This window comes from Phasianus colchicus, chromosome 7 (genome assembly GCF_987193195.1).
Source record: "Phasianus colchicus chromosome 7, bPhaCol1.hap1.1, whole genome shotgun sequence".
Classification (NCBI taxonomy): Eukaryota; Metazoa; Chordata; class Aves; order Galliformes; family Phasianidae; genus Phasianus; species Phasianus colchicus.
In genome coordinates, this window is record NC_143442.1 from 25,379,272 (window position 1) to 25,399,381 (window position 20,110).

At 40.6% G+C, this 20,110-nt stretch overlaps 2 protein-coding genes across 4 annotated transcripts in view; one reads left to right on the forward strand and one right to left on the reverse strand.

Annotated features, from left to right (window-relative positions):
- The window catches only part of CARF (calcium responsive transcription factor), a 26,410-nt gene extending 17,451 nt beyond the window's left edge, over positions 1 to 8,959 (reverse strand). The window contains exons 1-4 of one of the 3 annotated variants that reach the window (XR_016468352.1): positions 8,412 to 8,748; positions 4,279 to 4,494; positions 3,211 to 3,331; positions 500 to 629 (exon numbers count right to left, since the gene is read on the reverse strand). Coding sequence is in view for 2 of the 3 variants with exons in the window: in XM_090144191.1 (XP_090000317.1) it covers positions 500 to 629; positions 3,211 to 3,331; positions 4,279 to 4,482 (455 nt within the window). In the remaining variant the exon portion in view is untranslated. Of the gene's footprint in view, positions 1 to 499; positions 630 to 3,210; positions 3,332 to 4,278; positions 4,495 to 8,411; positions 8,751 to 8,910 lie in introns of those variants that run through there. The other 2 variants (XM_090144191.1, XM_090144192.1) reach the window with 2 other exon arrangements.
- Positions 8,960 to 16,480, forward strand: WDR12 (WD repeat domain 12). The gene is made up of 13 exons (XM_031601252.2): positions 8,960 to 9,074; positions 9,155 to 9,249; positions 9,347 to 9,441; positions 9,972 to 10,078; positions 10,848 to 10,963; positions 11,401 to 11,555; positions 12,316 to 12,361; positions 12,996 to 13,081; positions 13,271 to 13,411; positions 13,528 to 13,633; positions 14,383 to 14,515; positions 15,230 to 15,302; positions 16,019 to 16,480. Exons 1-13 carry the CDS (start codon positions 9,034 to 9,036, stop codon positions 16,094 to 16,096), a joined length of 1,272 nt encoding a protein of 423 aa, XP_031457112.2. The 5' UTR covers positions 8,960 to 9,033; the 3' UTR covers positions 16,097 to 16,480.
- The last annotated feature ends 3,630 nt before the right edge of the window (positions 16,481 to 20,110 follow it).

Genomic DNA, 20,110 nt, shown 5'->3' on the forward strand with positions numbered 1-20,110 from the left:
CAATCATTCCAAAACCCAAATGCATTACCCTCCTGTCTGTACAAAAGTGTCTCCTTTCCAGGATCATTCTTGTAACACAAACTACGTTTGTGACATCCATGCACAGAGTATTTCACTTCATTTTAAATATTGCTTGAATATGTATAATTTGTGTTATAGTGCCAGGATTATTCTAATCTCTTCTACTTCTTTTCAAAGGAGTATAAACCAATACAAAGCAGACCCGCAGTTCACAAAACAAGGAATTTTTCTTTTTTTTTTGGGGGGGGGAGGGAGGGGGGAAATGACCACCAAAAAATCCCACAGTATTCACAATTAAAATACTAGGCAACATTTAGCAAGGGTACAAAATTAGATTTCAAAGAGGATTAAAGAATAACTGAATTGTTTTAAGTTAAATTTTGTTAATTGAGATATAAAAGTATATAGGTATAAGAAAACTCAGCAGTGCTAGGAGCAGGTCAAAGTGATTGTTAATCTCTTCAACTCCTGACCTTACCTGGTTGCTGATTTTTTTGATATGGTGAGAGATGCTTGTGGATGGAGAACGTAACTGCTTACACTGTCTGCTATAGCAGCCACTGCCACAGTCTGCAAGTTCCCATCACCACACTTCTCTTCTGAAGCATCTTTATAAAAATAAAACATCCCTGTGGTTAACATGTGAACTTAGAGTGAGAGCAATCACAAACTACAATAAAACATTTGTATCTCCAACACGCAAAATTTAAACAGATGAAATAAGAGTATGTCCAAAAGAAAAACTATGGAGAAATGCAGCTCTAGGAACACATATGAAAACACACTTGACAGGGCTGTTTGTACTTACAGACTTTGGTATTTGTGTTACTGCTAATGACCCCATAACAAAGTAAATACATAGAACTTTAAAATCTGTTTTACATTTTCGCAAATCCATATAGGACTGCCTGACTATTTTATCCTGCTGCAAATCTCACAGCAGTTGCTTTTAAAATAAGAAAGGAGATTATGATACTACTTTGTAATTAGAAAGAACACCTAAACAAGCAAAATTTCCTTTTTTTTTTTTTTTTTTTTGTTTTGTTTTGTTTTGTTTTCTGATACTGTGGAAGATGTAAGGTCTCTCCGGTAACTAAATCTGATGCACCATTACAACAAACATTTCAACCAGGAAGCAATCTGTAAGCCAAAAAATAGCACTGTATTGAAGCCCGTGCATATAGGTAAGCAATAATGTAAAAGAAAATTGTGAAAGCAGATATTTGATATTTTGGTGTCAGCATAAATAAAACAGAGATCTCTTTAGATATGGCATTTTTGCCCTTCAATTATGGAAGCTTCTTTCCCCAGTTCCGAGAGAGAGAAGTAAGTTATTGACTCAGTACAGAAATCAGCCCGCTAGACAGCTTCTGTCATGTAATGCTATCATGTGATGGAAAGTACAGCAATAATAGCAGGGTGGCAAAGTCTTTGACTGCAATAAATGAGGACAAACCCAAAAGCAGCAGCCATGGACGCAGAAATGAAGGCAAAAAAGCTGCTTCCCTTCCAAAGGTAGGCAGGGATAACCAGCGAGATACCCTTGCCTCCCCTGCCAGCCCTTAAATGAGGTCTGGGTACAAGCAGATCCTGGCTTGACCCCTTCTGGTCACTCACGTGCACTGCATTGCATGCACCTGAGCTCCTCTGGGTTGGGCTTACCTTCCTACGAGGTGCACAATCACTGTTTCAGGCCATGACTTAGCATTTCCTCTACATGTCAGAAGATTCATGAATGTATACATGTGTGACATCACTCAGGCTCAAAGCTTGGAGCTCTGGCTCCCACTAAACAGACGCACTCCCAAGAGCCTAAGCTCTGCTCTGAAGTTTATGCCATTTTATCTATTACCACTACCTGCAAGTAAGAGAAACTCAAGTTCTTACACTCTATTCTCCTTCCCCTTTAATCTCTGACAAGTCTTCCTAATGGTATTTCAAAGACCAAACAACTACCAAGTCTTCTACATAGTAAGTTCCTTGAAAAAGAAGAAAAATCAGTAGTACTGTTATAGAATTCGCATTCAAGTACTGCAAAAATGATCTATTTGCACAGGGAGCACCACATAGGATGAAAAATGTGAATGTAAAAATACTATTAGCATTACAAATTACTGCCTATAAAAAGCAGCAGCAATTCTTCAGTCCCTTAAGGTTCACTGTCAGCTTAAACTCATGTAAGACTACACTAACTAAACAGTGGTCTCACCCCTGCAGGTAGTGAGGGAGGAAAGAATGAGAAGCATTAGCATAGGAGCACAGTTTCAATGTAAGATCCTGAAATCATATTCCAGCCTTAAGTGAAAAAGTCTGAATGACAACTTGAAGCCCAAAACATTAGTCTTATCTTTAATCTCTTCTTCCTCAGGAACACTTCAGTAGTACCCAGATTTGGAGAATTTGCTCAATTTCTGAGATTTTTTTTTTTTTTTCTTCCAGAAGATACAGAACAATTTAATGTATTTTTCTGAGTTTGACAAAACATGACAACTAAGTTTTCAGTTTTATTCTGTGAATGCAAACTTGTACATAGCCTTTAGCCATCCAGCCTGGCTTACAGAAAGATAATGAATGCTTCTCAAGATGAGCTTAACATTTGTGCTTGTAGTTGCACACCTCAACACATACTTAGGATGTAGCACTTTACACACTGAGGGCAAAATCTTGGCAATAAAGTGAAAGTTACGACCCATTCACTGAATGGTTGTTGAATGGGGAACTGAATTTATACCTAATACTTCACTTCTGGCTTCACAAAACATGCTTTGCCAAATGTGGTCTCAGTTGCAAACCAGAACATGAATTCTCCTCTCTACATTCCTTGAACTAACTCCTCAACTCAAAAATGAATCAAGAAGATAATAAAAATTTGAAGCTGATGATAGTTCTCTGATGTAGCACAAATATAGTTATTAATGGTAAATAAGACAAGCAGCAGCTTTGTCCTTGACTTCTCAATTTATCCATGACACATCTAAAGTGAGCAAAATAACCCTTATTTCACAGAGCTTTGTCCAACAGTGGACCACGTTCATAATCAAAACACAGATCATTTAAGTATGAATTTTGGTCTTCTGACATTGGTTAAGGAAAGGAAACATACAAACAAGAGATTCATTAAAAAAATAAAGAAATTAGAAGAATCACAAGGGATACATTTAGTTCTCATGCCCCACAGTTTCAACTCACCCTGAGTGCCAGCGACATCCAGAAGGTGACCCTGAGGAATTATCACCTGGGCCATTCCTGGCTGGGCAGAAGGAATGACGTGAAGCACCTGGCCATTTTCTGACTGGCTGGCAACAATCATCTGTATGGTGATCACACAAAAGTATGAGTGGTGCTAGCTGCTGCTGTAATCAGGATGCAGATTGATCAGTTATTTTTATTATTAGAACAGGAAATATTCCGGCTGGAATTAGGGTCTATAAGTTAACTTGAATTTACATATTAAGAAAACCATCTATTTATTGTTCATTAGTTAAAATTGTTTTCTTGTTTTCCACCTTCTAAAAAAACCTTTTAACTGTTTAAAGGAGATGAAAAAAAAACAAAAAACCTTAGGAGATTCTACAAAGAATTACACACTTATTTGAAACTGAAAGATCTCAAAGACCATTCATTGTTGGAATCGCTGCAACCCCATTCACAAACTGTAGAATTAATCATAACATGTTAAAGCCTTCAATCTTTACCCCCGAGAAATTGAGCTCTACAGGCAGCATTTTATGCAAAAGCAGACAGAAGAAAATACAACCTTGATTCTCATTTATTACACTTCAAAGGGTGAAGTGCCTTAAAATGACCACAATCCTTGAGTGAAAGAGCACTTACTTTGAAACAAGACATCTAAGAACTACAAATCAACATTTTTGAGCAAAGTAACTCAAAAAAAAAAAAAAAAGACTGACAGAATGGTTTGGCTTCTTGCTAATATCTCAGTCCTAATGAAACAAAACACAGAAACTAATTCAGCAGATATAGAGAGAGCAGCAGCATGAGATTTCACCACACACAAGAACAAATGCTGAATAATGACAAATGCTGCTGTAATAAAATGAGTACAGCTGGAGTTAGGATCTCCCTTTTTAAGGAAGAGCGACAGGAGCATGAACTGAAGCACGGAAAAGTTTCACCTCGTTGCTCAAGACTAAGCACCAGGCTGTTGCCACAAGAAGAGCTCCGCATTTTTTCAGGGTCCTTCACAGGGCTCCATCACCTGTCTGTTCACCACCTGCCCTGTTGGACAGCACTCACCATGTGTGCACTGGGCGCCCCGAGGGGCTGCAGCTCGCAGAGCGCCTGGCCATTGGGCTCGAGCAGGTGGAGCTCCTCTGCGGATAGAGGCGGAGGCGGCCGCGCAGGCGCAGCTGAGGACGCGGAGCTGCCCAAGAGGCGTACGGCGATCGGCAAGGCTGCAGGAGAGCCGCTCTGTCCCAGTGATGGATCCCTGGAAGCCATGCAGGTCACACGCTTTCAGAGGAAAAAGAGTAAAATGCGCTTTAAAATGCCCAAGCAGAGATGGCCGCTTTTAAAAATAAAAAAGAGCGTTTGAACGGTCAGGAAATGCATTATGCTCAGACGGTGCTCTATGTCTTTCTATGTAAGGAGCTGCTATTAACGCTGCAAGTCCTATTTCTGTTTACCATTTTCATGCTGAAAATACAAATGCACATGTGACATGTAGTGATTGAGCAATCTGACCTGAGTTTCAAGTAATCTGAACTCTTTCTACACCAAGACACACCAAGTATTATTTTAATGAAGAATTCCACTGTCACAATCTCTCACATATTTCTCCAGCGCTGTAACAGGAGTTAGGAAATTCAATTACCAGCACGACACACAGCATCTGGATATTCAGCAGTTCAAAACTGAATGGCACAAGATCACGACAGAAGGAATTTCTGTGCTTAATAAAGACAGACGATGTATAAACAAACAATAAATATACTGATGCGATACTGAACTGTAAATTAATCAGATGATGCAAAGAAAGCCCCTAGAGAACCAGGACTTCTGTATTTCATCTGGAAACCCTGACTGCACATTTCTGACTGCCCGGTGCTGCTGAGGTTGCCTACAAACAAAACATTAGATCTTTCCATAACGACATCATGGTCCGTTTTCTTCCATTACAGGATGACCTGGAAAAGTTACAGAACTATTTCAGTACTTTCGCCTCAACCAAGATACTGCTGCAGGCTTTTTTTGGTCTTAAAAATCTAGCCTGACAATTTCCAGCCCTGCTGCCTGCTCACAACAAATCCCTCAAGATAAAGACCCTTGCTTCTTTATCACTTTATTATTCACTGCAGAAAAACGTCAGCGTGTTGCTCCAGGAGTCTGTTTTAGTGCCTTGTGTGAGACAATTTGCTCGACTTGTTGCATACACAGATAAGCACACAAAGACTCTTGTGCTTCCCATCCAGTTCACAAGCACTTATCTCTTCACATTCTAAGATATTTGATATTTAAAGATACGCCAGCACTGCCTTATGAAAAAATTAGTCACCTCGTTCCATAATAACACGCAGGACTTCAATTACACAAATCTGTCATGCAGCCATCTTGAAGTATATTGTGTTTGTTTTGAAGAGGTAAAAAGCAATATTTAAATGACAGGCAGTTACTGTTGTTAGCCCCACAGCTCTAAGCTTTGGACAGGAAAAACAGCAGATATTTAGGAAGAAAGGTTGGCATGAACCAAGAGATGAAGGACAGAACAACAGAGCTCCCAGCACTTGGGAGGTTTATCTCTCATCCCAAAAAAAAGCCCATGGCAAACCTCCGAGCAAACAGAGAATATTAAACAGTGAATTGCCACTGCCACAGTTTAAGGCTTGGACAAAACAGTACAGCCTTTAAAGAGTGACCAGTCCCAAATATTTACAAGCAGATAGACAAAACGATAAATTCACCAAGCCCTGACATTTACTAAAGCATATAATATACTCCAGTACATACACAGTGTGCCAAAGCGAAGAGGAGACAATTCCTGGAGTTTGGGTGGAGGAAGGAGAAAGGCACTTAGTTTTTCCCTCCAGTATTTATCTTAAAGACAGGCAGCAGTATGTGAGTACAACTCCTAACAGCTTTATATTCTTCACAATACAGACAATCTCTTCAGTAAGACCACCTTGGCTATGGCTTCTCAACCATTTACAGCTTTATTGAAGAGAATGTAAAAGGCTAGAAAACCTTTTGGAAAGAGCTGTATGGCCTTGGAAGCACAAATGTATTTTGCTCTGTAAAGATACAAAGACCACAGGCAGAGTAAACTCACATCTTGGCTTCTAGAGATGAATAAAGCATCCTACTTGTATGAACAACACTGTGAAGTTAAGCTGCTCATATGTCCAAAAGAATAAAAATTTTAATCTAAAGCAGATTTAATTTTCCATTCAATTTTCAAGTGAGGATATTCCAAACCAAGCTCTAAATAAAGTTACTAACTTTTACTAAGTATTTTGGAGCTTTGGATCTGAGAACAATTATGAGACGTTTCAATTTAAATACACAAAGCATACTGAAAGCAAATGAAAAAGATTTATAAGACTTATAACAAAACGCACACTTGACAGAGCTGGATTTCGTTATCACTCGCGTCACTCAACCAACTAGATGTTGTTTCCCCCAGCTAGATGTAAAGATATGTCAGTTTAGCTGAAGCATGAAGTAGATTCAGTTCTTAGAGGTAACCTGAAGAGAATGACAGCATGCTCTGAGTGCTCTGCAGAGCACAAGGACAGCTGCACGAGGATGGACCAGCAGTCCAAGCAGCCAATGTCCTCCAGCTCACAGGCTGGTTAATAACAAAGCCCAAGGAAAAATGATAGCAGTAGAGCAAATACACAGCGATATTCTCCTGGTATAAACAGCCCAGAAATACCTTGAGCCTCAAGTTGTACCTTTGCATTTTAAAGAAGCCCTCAGTCTATTTCTGTTTGGTGGCTCTGCCTAACCACTGCTCTAATCCACGGAAATCAGGGGCATGCGTGCCACCCTGGAATGAACTGTGGTGTAACCAGTCAGGCTTCACAAGCCTCACTTCTGTGCAATCCCAAATAGAAAGATGATTTTTTTTCATCCTAGAGAGATATATTTACATAGATGCTTAAAATCATATACATAGTTAATACAGTTTACAGCTAAACAAGTATTGCTAACAAATTCCTCAAATAAGACAGCTTCCTGTGTATAGATCTATACATGGATATTTGTCATAAATTAGTAAATAATACACAGCTATTTATTCCTAGATGTAGCACACAACAATTTCAAATAGAACACACCAGCAACACACATTTACCAGGAAGCTCAGGAGAAATGTAGGAACTTAAGGTCAGTGCAGAACTGAGGATCAGCGGCAGCACCCCCCAGAGAGCCCCAGGCCGCTCCCAGCCCAGCACTTTGAACCCCACAGGACTGCTTCCCTTACCCTGCCTGCCCCACAGGGAATGCTCTGCTTCAAATAAAGCAACATCTACGGCCACTTCAGTCCAACTCCACAAAGAGGGTAAACAGTCACAAACCACAGCACACACAGGTAAGCACAATTCCATCACCAGAGCATCAATGGCAGCCTCATAGACAGGATTTTCAACAGAGCCAATGTGATGCACTGCAGTCCAGCCTATAGCATTGATACCAGCAAATCAGTGCCAGAGGCAAATGTGCCGGTTGCTCAGGATTGCTTGATACTGTGAGGGTGGTGAGACACTGGAACAAGTGTTCCACTGGCCAGGGAGACCATGGAAGCATTCAAGGCCAGACTGGATGGAGCCTCAAGCAACCTGGTCTAAGTGGAATTGTCCCTGCCTACAGCAGCAGGGTTGGAACCAGGTGATCTTAAGGGCCCCTTCCAACCCAAACATTCTACGAGTCTATGAAAGGCAGATCCCAGCTGCTCCAAGCCTTTTCTCCTGGTAATACTGCAGACTGCAGACACACCCACCCCAAGGGCAGCACTCCAGGTGCTCTCAGCAGCAGGTACTGCTCTGCCCACAGCCGTGAGGCCCAGAGAAGTGCTGCATCCTGCAGCCCCACGTCTAACTTCTAATGCTAAGGCAACGGTGTGGCTGTCAGTCTTAGAAAGAAAACTAAAGTATTACAGAAACAAAAGAGATGAACTCGCAGTGACAAGAAGCATGTTGGATTACATTGATGTATGGGAATCCCCTCAGACATCTCAGTGTGTGCCCGTGTCAAAAAAAGGGAAAAAAGCTGACTGTACCAATCAGTGCCTTCAGCTCTGCTCACAGCAATGCTGCCCGTTCCCTTCAGCCTGCGCTCCGGGTGTACGGATGGAGGCCTTGTTGCTCCACCACTGTTATTACCAAATAATAACGCAAAGGTCTTACAAAAAGACTTAAAATCGCAAGGCTTACCACAATTACACACTCCCTCCAGAGCTGCCCCTGAGGACGCTTCTCCAGCAGGTCAGCCCCCACACGGGGCGCGAGTCACACACAGTAACGCCGTAACGGGTGGGCGAGGGCACGGCGACCCCCCAGCGACGACTTACAAGCAGGCGAACGAACGCGTAGCGGGAGCGCACGGCAGGTGCGGGACAGCTCACGGCACCGTAACGCCGGAGGGGCACCGCGGCGCCCGCCTCACACGGGAGCGGCTGTACCGACGGGACCGGCGCGGCCCGCCTCACGGACCCCGCAGCCCGGGAGGCGCGAACGCGGGGCGCTCGCGGCGGCGCCCCTCGCCTCCTCACACGGGGCGCGGCGGGCTGGCGGCCACCGCCGCCCCTCCTTCGCACCCCCGGCCCCGCTCACCGCCGCCTCCTCGCGGCGAGGGAGGCGCGGGGGCAGCCCCGCGGCGCCCGGTCAGACGCCGCGCCCCCCCTGCCCCAGCCCCGCGCCCCGCCCGCCCCACCTCGCCGGGGCTCCCGCCGGCGCCGCCATGGAGGCCGCCCCTCGGCGCACGCGCGGTGCCCGGCGGCGGGAGGGGCTCCGGCACGGCGCGCGGGCTGCTGGGGGCCGCGGTACCGGCGGCAGCATGGCGCAGCTCACCGCGAGGTTCCGCGCCGAGAACCCCAGGTGAGGCGCGGCCGGGCCGGGGGGTGTGTGGGGGGGAACGGTTACGGGACGGGACCGCTAACGGCGCCGCGTGCCCGCAGGTACGCCGTAGAGGACGCGCCCTTCTCCGTGCCCGCGGCCTCCGAGACCGCCGACCTCAGCCGCCTCATCAACAAGCTGCTGGCGGCGCGCGGCGGTAGGTGCCGCGGGAGGGGCCCGGCCCGGAGCAGCTCGGTACTCAGCGCCGGGCCCCTCGCCCGTCCTCAACGGGAACGCGCTCTGCTTTGTTTCAGCGGAACACAAATATGTGGAGTTCGACTTCCTCATCCAGGGCCAGTTCCTGCGCCTGCCGCTGGTCACGCACATGGAGATGGAGAACATCTCCACGGTGAGGCCGCGGGGGGAACCGGGGAACGCGCTCGGCTTTTCTGCCTGACCCGGAAGTCCCTGCAAGTTTAAACTCAGTCTGAACGGCAAAATGACCACAGAGTGCAAGATTAGCAGCTTTGGACAATGGAACACCATTATCCGAGCTCGTCTCTGTACCACGCTTTAAGTTCATCATTCACACGTGTTAAGGCCCTGCAACAGCAGTTACATTGAGGGTGAAGGGGGAAGTTAGCATCACCTCTAGAAAGCCAGACCCTGTGAATTATATTTTAGACACCAGTTCTAAGTGGTAGAAGAGGAACGCAATAACACTGAAGATAATTGCTTTTGCTGTCAGCTTGCTGTTAACCGTAACTTGCTACAGCTATAGAGAAAGCAGCATCACTCACCTGACAGCTGCAGATCCACTAACCCGGAATTCTTGGTGCCAAGATCTCTGCCCAAAAAACTTGTACATTTGCACTACACTATGATCGTTATTAAGAAAAATAAAAGCACGCTAAATAAATACTTTCTTTGTGAGCTCAGGAAGAAGTGGTGGAAATAGAGTATGTGGAGAAATACATGGCCCCGCAGCCCGAGGAGTGCATCTTCCACGATGACTGGATCAGCTCTGTTCAGGCCACCGAAGAATGGTACCGCACTAAACCAGTTCTACAATTTTTCTTTCTTACTCCTGATGTATGCACAGGACTCCATGGTGTTAAATGGAGTGCTGTTCTGTCTCTTTACTAAACTTATTTTTTTCTCCTTGCTCCGTTTTTCACTTGTTTTTTCTTTTTAGCCTATCAAGTCCAACAGCTGCTTGCTTTTGTAAGTACTTTATAGTTTTAACACCTGAGAACTTGTGCTGAAGTCAGCACAGAACAAGACAAGTATTTCAACATAGGACTCTTACTAGAAATGGGTAATACAAATGCTGTTTACCATCTCTGAAAGGAAGCAAGATTTATGTATCTGTTTTAAATCTTAAATCTTTTTGACTTCAAATGTGGTGGGTGTACAGCAGCAAATACAACAGCATAGCTTTGTGCAGGGCTTTTCTTTAAAGCACATCATTGTCCTTAATCACTGTATTTTAAAATTAATTTTCCAATCCACTAACCCATGTTTCTGTACTAACGTATGGTTTGAAAATGCTCCAGGATCCACCTGTTAACACACTATGAACAATAACATTTCATACATCATTTAAAAGGTAATTTAAGTCTCATCAACCAGAATATGCAGTACTACCATTGCTATTCTTTGTCCTGCACTCATAGCTTTACACCTACAGGCTTTAACAAAGCCACCTCAGGTAACCAGATACTATGTTCATATTCTTTTGAATTTCTGGCTTCATTGAAACAAAGATAACTTCAAAGCTTCAAAGATAACAATGTTAAATTCTGTGTCTTGCAGGATACTAACTGGCTGCTATGATCAGACTGCTGGAATCTGGTCTTTGGAAGGAAAATCCATCATGACAATAGCTGGGCATACAGAAGTAGTGAAGGATGTGGCGTGGGTGAAGCAAGGTCAGTATATAATAATTCAGTTTTTTGGGAGAAAAATGTCAGCATTTCTCAATCATGAGGAATGGTTAAGATCCAACTGCACTATGCAAGCAGCAACACCTAGAGCAAGTTGCCCACAGCCATGTCCAGAAGTCAAGATATTAAATTATGTCAGCCTCTGTCAGTTTTTTGTTTTTTTTTTAAACCAAGTAACAGTGCCATTAAGACATTCCATGAACACTAATGAATGTAGTAGTTTAACATGCACATTTTCTATCACCCTTCCAGACTTATTTGCATTAGTTTTATTTGCAGGGTAACATGATGTGAACCAAGATGTGTTTACATCATGTTACTAGTAGATAGGGTTTCTATCTACTATTTCTTCAACTAGAACAATTCCTAGAAATATCTTTGAAAGCAAAGTTTAAGGTGAACATGCCTTCTTTCTTCCTCAGATAGTTTATCCTGTCTGTTAATCAGTGCATCTATGGACCAAACTATCCTCCTCTGGGAGTGGAACGTGGAGAAGAACAAAGTGAAAGCTCTTCACTGCTGCAGAGGACATGCTGGGAGTGTAGACTCCGTGGCAGTTGATTGCACAAGGACTAAAGTGAGTGACTCCTTGAAGAAAATCTTTGAATTTTGGGATGTTAGCAACCCGTAACTTAAAAGAAACTTTTTTCCTGTCTAGTGCCAGTCATGATATTATTGTGACTGACATAGATACATTTCTATTCCTGTTAGAAATGATGGTTACTAAAATAATCTTGGAGTGCTGCAGGAACACTAGGTTTTCTTTTCAAATAAAGAGATGCAGTTACTCCAGTACTACAGAAGGCTAAAGGTGACTTTAAATAGAACAAGCAAGTGCTGCTTTTGATTTTTGAGAGTGAAGTTGAATGTTTACTTCTAAGGAAACCTTGCATTTTACACATATGAATGAGTTATAATGAACTATTTTCAAATTTTGCCTAAATTACAACAGTAATTTTGGATCAGAAAAAGTATTTCTAGAGAAACACTCAGAAAAAGCTGATGGTAGAAGAGGTACTTTCTCTTTCTGCAGGACTTGAACACTTAAAAGCATTCATACCAAAGGTAGAGTTGCCTCTCTCATCTTGACTCTATCAGACAGGTGAAAAAATAAAGTACTCGTGATAAGAAAAGAGAGATTTTGTAGATACTATTCCTGCAAAGGTAGGAAAAGGAGTAATTCAATCTGTACCTTTTTTTTTGTCCATTTGAGGAGCCCAGAATTGTCTGTTATGTATTACAATCCATTGGTTAATTTTTCAAGGAGAAACTGTACTTGGTATGGCTTGTGAGGTCTGACAGGAACAATTGCTAACAAAACGTTTCTGTTTGTTCAGTTCTGCAGTGGATCTTGGGATAAGATGCTAAAGATTTGGTCTGCAGGTAAGTCTAGGCTGAGATTCTTGGCCACATTCAGAACTGTGCTTGCAATAACCTGAATGATGGATACCTATCTTTCTTTTTAGGAAAATTTGATATGTATTAATAAAAGCAAGTTATAACGTTTGTTTTTGGTTTTTTTTGCAATAGCTTTGCAAGACTGTAAATAGCTATCTTAAGTTACTGTTTTGGTTGGTAACAATTTCAGGTATAGCTTTGAACTGCCCGCTGCTGTTTATTTTGTTCAGAACACAGAACTTTGTGTCTTGTGTCCGTTTCATTTATTTTTGATGGGTTTATATAAACGTGCAGGTTTAAGTATGGACTGTAAAGCAAAGGCCTATGGGTTATTTTTCTGGTCTATTAACACCATAGTACGAAGCAAAGTAAGATAGTCAGGTCTTTCCTAGTAATGTAGACTAATTCTTTTCATTTGAATCTTTTTTTTTTTTTTTTTTTTTTTTAACTGTTACAAGACATGTTCTTCTGGTTTAGGAGTATTTATGTGGGTACTATTTCTGAAGAAAAGGCTGTCTTTACCACACACTTGAATTACTTTGGGATTTTCCATCAGGAAGGACAGTCTTAAAAATTCTGTTGAAACCTCTAGATCAAGTCTGACTGTCTTCTGTCATAGTTCCTACAGATGAAGAGGATGAAATGGAAGAAGCAGCTAACAGACCACGGAAGAAGCAGAAAACGGAACAGTTGGGACTAACAAGGGTAAGATGAGCTCCAGGCTTGCAGGAGATTTTGAAGTGCAGCCACAGAATATAATTTCTCTTTGTTAACAGTTACTATACAAGAAAAAAAAAATCTTCGATGATATGTCTGAGGTAGATCAGACATTTTTATTTACTGAAAGATAGATATGTAAATTATGCTCATTCTAGTCTCTCTTTTAAATCCTAGACTCCCCTGGCAACCCTCTCTGGTCACACAGAAGCCATCTCTTCTGTGCTGTGGTCAGATGCTGAAGAAATCTGCAGTGCATCGTGGGACCACACCATTAAGTTCTGGGATGTTGAGACTGGAGGTCTCAAATCAACTTTGGTAAGATCGCTGTACTTAATTATGTTCAACGATGCCCACCTTAAACAAAAATAACTATGCAAAAACCAACTAGTAGCTCCTCTTTTAAAGGTTTTTTTTTTTTTTTTTTTTGACAGACAGGAAACAAAGTGTTTAATTCCATTTCTTACTCACCTCTGTGTCGACGTCTAGCATCTGGGAGTACTGACAGACACATCAGACTATGGGATCCTCGTGGCAAAGGTGAGGTGATAAACATGCATGTTCATGAAGGTGTTTTTCCAAAAGCATCTCAAAACTTGCCTTCTCATGCCTCTGCTAGAAATAAGCCATTTGGGAACTGTTATTAAATACAGATAATTCTTCTATTTTCTGTAACTCAGTGCAAGACTACTTTGATTGCTCATCAAGTAATTCAGAAAACTAATTCAACTTGTTTTCACTTTAAAAAAAACAAAAACAAAAACCCTAATAATATATATTCAACTGCATAGTTGCAAACCTGAACTGTTTTAATTTACTTTATTTAAGGACTCAGTGCCTCTATTTAAGCTGCCACACTTGAATTGGTGGGACCATCTTTTAAGTGAAATAGCAGTCACTTTGTTACACTACTGTGGTGTCTTCTTACACTGGACTGCTAAACACTTAGAACTGAGCCAACTGGATTTATTCATAGACATGTTTACTTATTCAGCTTTTATAAACCCAGTCAAGATTTCAACTGTATTATCCTCTTATTTCTTAATAATAAAAGCTTTTTTTTTTCCTAAGAATGTTTGAAAAGAGGGTTTAGTGAATTTTTTTTTTTTTTTTTTTTTAATTCCTTATACCAGAACTAGTGTGGCTTTTTTTTGTGTGTGTGTGTGTTCACTTTGATTTCTGAGATAACAATTGCAGAATACTGGGGACAGACACTTTCCTCAAACACAAAGGTGTTGCCAGTTGCAGTTGACATTGGCTGTGAGCAGTTTCTTTTTTCTCCTGTCCAGATGGCTCCTTGGTTCTCCTGTCTCTGACTTCTCACACAGGCTGGGTGACATCTGTGAAGTGGTCACCCACCCATGAGCATCAGCTGATCTCTGGTTCTCTGGACAACATTGTGAAGCTGTGGGACACAAGAAGGTACAATGAACATGTCTTATGCTAGTCAAAGGCATGTAAGCTTACAGTGTCAATTACCTAGTGAAATCACAAAATCAGTGTTAGAAATTCACTGGAAACTCCTGTGGTGATGGTGGAAATCTGCTAGGATTCAGGAGTCAGGCACGTAATGAAGAAAAATATTTGTAATCTATATGAGGACCTTTGGCTTAATCACGAGAGCTGTGTGGTGTTCCAACACAGGACATCACTGATATTAAGGGCAGCGTTGACTGAGAAGCACAAAGCAGGAACCCAAGTGTTGCCTATTGAGGTTAAGAACAGCAGTTCTGCTACACATTCTTCTGCTATAAGGAACGAAACATGCTATTTCTAAAGACCAACCCTAATATAATGACGTTTCACTTGCTATTGCTTTTGCACAAATTTCAAAGAATGAAATGGTCTGCATTCAGGAAACTTAAATGTATTTTTCTGGGGAAAAAGGAAGTATAGTCAAACAGTATCCACATGGAAGAAAAAACCTTCATTAACCTTTTGTCTAAAAGCAGCTTTCAAGCAAGTGAAAAATGCTGCTGCTTTTCTCTTTGGGGATGTAAGAGTTTAAAACTGAAGCGATTAGCTACAGAGAATGCAATGGAAAGGTCACAAATAGTGGATATCCATACATTGTTAAAGAGTTTAACTGCTCACATAATTTTGAACATGTGACTGTATATACCTGTGTTTTACCAGTTGCAAAGCTCCACTGTATGACTTGGCTGCTCATGAAGATAAGGTTTTGTGCGTGGACTGGACAGAAGCAGGGGTAAGAATCTGAGGAGCAAATTATTCTGCTTAAGTATTGTGGTTAGGAAATGAGCTAAAAGCAGTATTGATTACAGTATATAGTATGCTTAATGGCAGAAGTTTTAGTTGTTGCTTTAGTTGACATTGGGTAAAAAAAGGTGTTACTGTCATTGCACTGCAGTGCTTCTCTGTGCAACTGTGAAAGGAGGTAGGATGGAGTTTAAGCTCTGTAGCACTAAGTGGGCATTATATTCACGTTCCACATGGGGAGAGAAATGAGAACAGCAGCACAACTCACTGAGAAAATACGTGTTCCAAGGCACCATTTACTGCCAGAGACTAAAACAGCAGCAAGAATTGAGACATCAGGCATGGCACTGGAAGTAAAACGGGGGAACTTTGTAAGCTATTCTGCTACTGTAACGATACAAACATGCAAAATGCTTTTATTCTTTTATGCTGGAGGTTAAAAACTCTCAACGTGGCTCCAGTTAGAAAACAGGAAAAGGCAGAAAGAGCTTTAGAAGTTTTCCACAAAAACTTCTAATTTTGGGAGGAGAGCCAGAGACAAAACTGCTCCCATGCTTGGATTCTGAGTTTTCATCATGCATTAACAGTTCATTATTTATCATTTCTTTTCACATCTTGAAGAGAGAAAAATGAGAATTTTTAACATTTGTTAAGGAATTTTGCATAGTTCTGATATTGACTACAATTTTCTTTTTCTGTCATCAGTTGCTATTGAGTGGAGGTGCAGACAACAAACTGTATTGCTACAGATACCCAGCCACAGCCTCTGATGTTGGAGCATGAAGGTCAACAGCTGGAAGACTTTTTTTTTTTTAATTTCAAATTTTCCAGTAGTCACTCTCTGTTAACATCCATACACATCCAACATTTGAATGAAGACTTGCCGTTCAGAGAGCAGTTGTTCCTACTTTTTGTACTGGTAACCCATATCTGAATTTATAAGAGCAGAACAACAGCCAGCAGCTTCACACATGCTTACCGTGAAGCAGCAGAGGGTGTTTCTTCCCATTTTGATGACTTTGTATTTAAATCTTTCAAATGGCTATTCATATAGCCCACTTACTAACAGTAAACTGTTATTTACACTTATAGAAAAATTACTGGACTAAATTATTTTTTTCCCGCATTCACCTGCATTCCCTTTATAAAAAAATTAAAGCTTTTAACTAAGTTCATTGTTTCGGTGCCTCACTTGAGATAAAAATCAGACTTTCAGTAGGGTCGTTGGCAGTTCTTAAGATTAGTTCCTTCACTGACAAACCCAGTCTACTTTTTATGATAAGATTTAGCATGCTTGCAGTGTGCATGTAGATGGCTAAACAAAATCTGAACTAGCTTTACTTTTAGATTATTGTAGAACAGACAAGTTAATCTCAATTATTGGTGTGAAATGTGTAAGAAAATAAAATCAAAACATTAGTCAGTCATTTGTTTATAACTGACTTGTGTCTAGACTACTATCAATATGGTTTAAAATCAGTGCCTGTAAGGCACTCTGAGAATGATGCAGTATTTTCTAATGTCTAAAATGTACATCAGAATGGTGAAACTGCTTTTTATTGAGTTCTGTGCATGGACAGAACTCTGTCTTACAGATAATATTTCAAGAACAAACAGGACAAATGCAATTGTTACTTATTAGAAATAAATATTTTAAGACAATTAAGCAACCAACACATTTGAAAAAACTAGGATGTAAAACTTGGTATTCCATTTTAAGTGCCCTTTCTATGTTACATTTGGGAGTATGCAAGACAGAATTTAGAAAAATAAAATTAATAACTCCTTCTGAAGAACAGCACAGACTGGCCAAAGGTGATTGGTTTTATGGATTGAGCCACTTGTCTGTCTCAACATCATTTTGGTATTCTTGAACATAAATCTTCAGTACCTCTAGGAGATATGCAGATTTTGTTCATACACATAAACCTTTTAATAAGAAATTCCACTTAATGGCATAGTAAGTAACTTCCTTCAGTATAGTAGGATGAAGCTGGCACAGGATCTACTGACAAACTACGCAACTCATGACCATATGGCTGAATTAGACACTTGTTTGTGAAGACTGCCCTGAAAATTTCACAACTTTCAGTTCACAGAAACAACCTACTTAGTATTACTTTTCCTTTCTTTCCTCCCTTCCAACATAAAAATCCTGCCATAAAACTATTTTTGAAGTAATTGGCCCTGGTACATTAGAAAATGTCATGATTTCGTATGGGAAAATTCATCAACAAATTCCTATAAAAAGAAATTAATGGAAAAATCTTACAGTACAGCACTTCATTATTTAATCATCATTCAAGCCTAGATTTAGTTGATTCCATCGAACTTCTAAACTGAAAAACAATTCAATTTTCATCTTTTGTAAATAAGATCACTCAAGTCATTAGTCCTACTTGGAAAAGGAGCTTTAAGTTCTCAGCTTATTTTTGGAAGGTAGCCTAAGAAGAAATTCTAGAGTCAAAATTAAACTCATTTTATAATGTAAAATTAAGTTTAGCATATTTCTTTAGCTGTTCTCACAGCTTGAATATTTCATTTTCTAAACTGCAGCCTGACACTATTTTTTGTTTAACTTTTGTTTAAGCATGTCTTCTTGGCCAATGCATGAGGCTGTTAGTTATGCAAATGACAAGGAAACTCCATGCAAGTTGAGTTTTTCTTGTTTTTTAAACTTCCAGCAAGTACTGAGAATATGGTGTTACTGGACTTAACAAGCAGCAGTGAAGACATTTAAAAATATGGGTTTGTCAAGTTTCTGCAACCATCTTGTCTGGAGATAATTATTCTAACGTTTGGGCATTTTCACTTAAAATCAAATAGCTTTTCTTCAACAAAGATCACTTACTAGCTTTTTGGATAACTTTCCTAACCTGCTGCCATATTCGACAGCATACCTACATTGGAAACACAGTTCTTTTAACAGTTTCAATTTCCTTTCTCTAACCCAGGCTCCTCTGCCCCCTCAGCTTACATTATCAGCACCTCTCCCTCTATCCATACATAAAATGCACTGAGCAAAAGATATGCACCTTTCAACTTTGTTTGTAGCTACTAGTGGTGGTGAGGGTTTTCCTTAATGAAAATAATCCAATTTGAAATTTCAATCAGTTTTGTGCAGGCTGATAAATTTCCAGTATAAACTGCATACTTTACTAGATTTCAGCACACATATGTTAGGAGATATTTAATTATATATACTAAAAATGGTTTCTACAATTTAAACAAAAGTATTTCAGAGCTGGAAAGGAATAGCATATTTAGATAAAAGAATATACTATATATTCACTCTTAGTAGGATTAGTTATTGTTCACCTGTAGGTTTTTGCTAAGAACACACTGAGAACACAAAGCCATAACAGGTTGTCCTGTTCCCATTTACACTTCTGTTAAATAGCTTCCTTAACTGGAGAACTGGAGAGAAATGCTAAACGTCCTGCTGTTCTGAGAGGGAAAACTAGGAGTTATCCTTGATTTCTATCCAAATACCCAGAACAGTAACACTATTGGTTTAGCACAGTGGCCGGCCTAAGCTGGCAGCTGACTCCTGCTTGGCCACCTCAGGTGAGAGGAGCCACACACATGCAAAGAGCTCTGCAGATTTGGTTCGGCAGCAACAGGTTATGTACAGTAGCTTATGTTGCAAATCACATCAAAACAATCCTAGTCAAGTTAGAACCATCAGTTGTGTTTCATAGAAACATTTGGCACAGAACTCAAATTAGGGAGAAAATTTGGATTAAAATGAATTGTCGTGAAAACCAATTAAAATTGTCTCATAAATTGTGAGACACAGGAATGCACAGCTTTTCCTCTTGCCAGTAAGAAACTGCATAAATCTGATTCAGAAAAGGCAGCTGCCCAATCTGCATGAATCTTACCAAGCCATCCAAATCAGGAGGTTTACTGCATGGAATGTGAAAAGCATAACTCAGACCATAAAAACACAAACTTCTGCATCAGGTGTTCATATTCAGAACTTCCAAATGTCAACTTCGCATATCTTTGCAATTTGTTCTGTTAGGCAACTAATAGCCCGTGACCAATTCATGACACGATGTCTTAGAGCATCTAAGGATGAGTTCAAATGGGTTTAAAACCGAACAAACATTGAAATAAGCACCCTGGAACTGCTACAGAGACTTTCAGCATGTAACATATAAAGCAATGAGATTTCTTTGACAGTTTGGAAGAATGTCCTAATACGAACTAATATTTGGCAAAAAATGCATGGAAAAATACAATATGTCCAGTTTATTACAGCAGAACACTCCATTAATCTAAGTCATTGATCCAAAAAGTCCATTTTCCTCATGTTGTCTATAACTTATAAACGTAATGTACAGAAGATCTGATCTTCAGTCAGTACACAGCTGCTGTAAACTATATGTGACAGTTGAAATCACCTGGAGGAAGACTGGGGGAAATACTCACTGACTTAACTCTTCTTCTTTAGCTGTGTTGTCTAATCACCTGTCCCAGTTGTTGAAAAACATTGCAGTTTGTTACTTAAACGTACCCTCATCCCATGGATTTCTGCATACAATGCAAAAGACCAGCTGGTGGTAAGCAAAATGCAGCAGAAATAATGAAAACTGAAGCAAAATCACCAAAGAATAACGATGAATATATGGCATCATCCGATACAAATTTGAATGATAAACTGGAGGTAAACCCAAGCATCTGTAAGTTGTGTCCATAGGAATTTAAGTGTAGAATATGAACGTATGGAAATTGCATCATTTTTTTCTGTCACTGGCTAATAATTATTTTCAACTGTGCAGTCTCCATCAT

What these genes read in the sequence shown, in the direction of transcription:
- WDR12 (XM_031601252.2), top strand. Translation starts at nt 9,034, where the DNA reads ATGGCGCAGCTCACCGCGAGGTTCCGCGCCGAGAACCCCAG. An exon ending in ATGGGATCCTCGTGGCAAAG is followed by an intron (nt 13,634 to 14,382) that starts GTGAGGTGATAA and finishes TCTCCTGTCCAG; the next exon opens with ATGGCTCCTTGGTTCTCCTG. An exon ending in AAGCTGTGGGACACAAGAAG is followed by an intron (nt 14,516 to 15,229) that starts GTACAATGAACA and finishes GTGTTTTACCAG; the next exon opens with TTGCAAAGCTCCACTGTATG.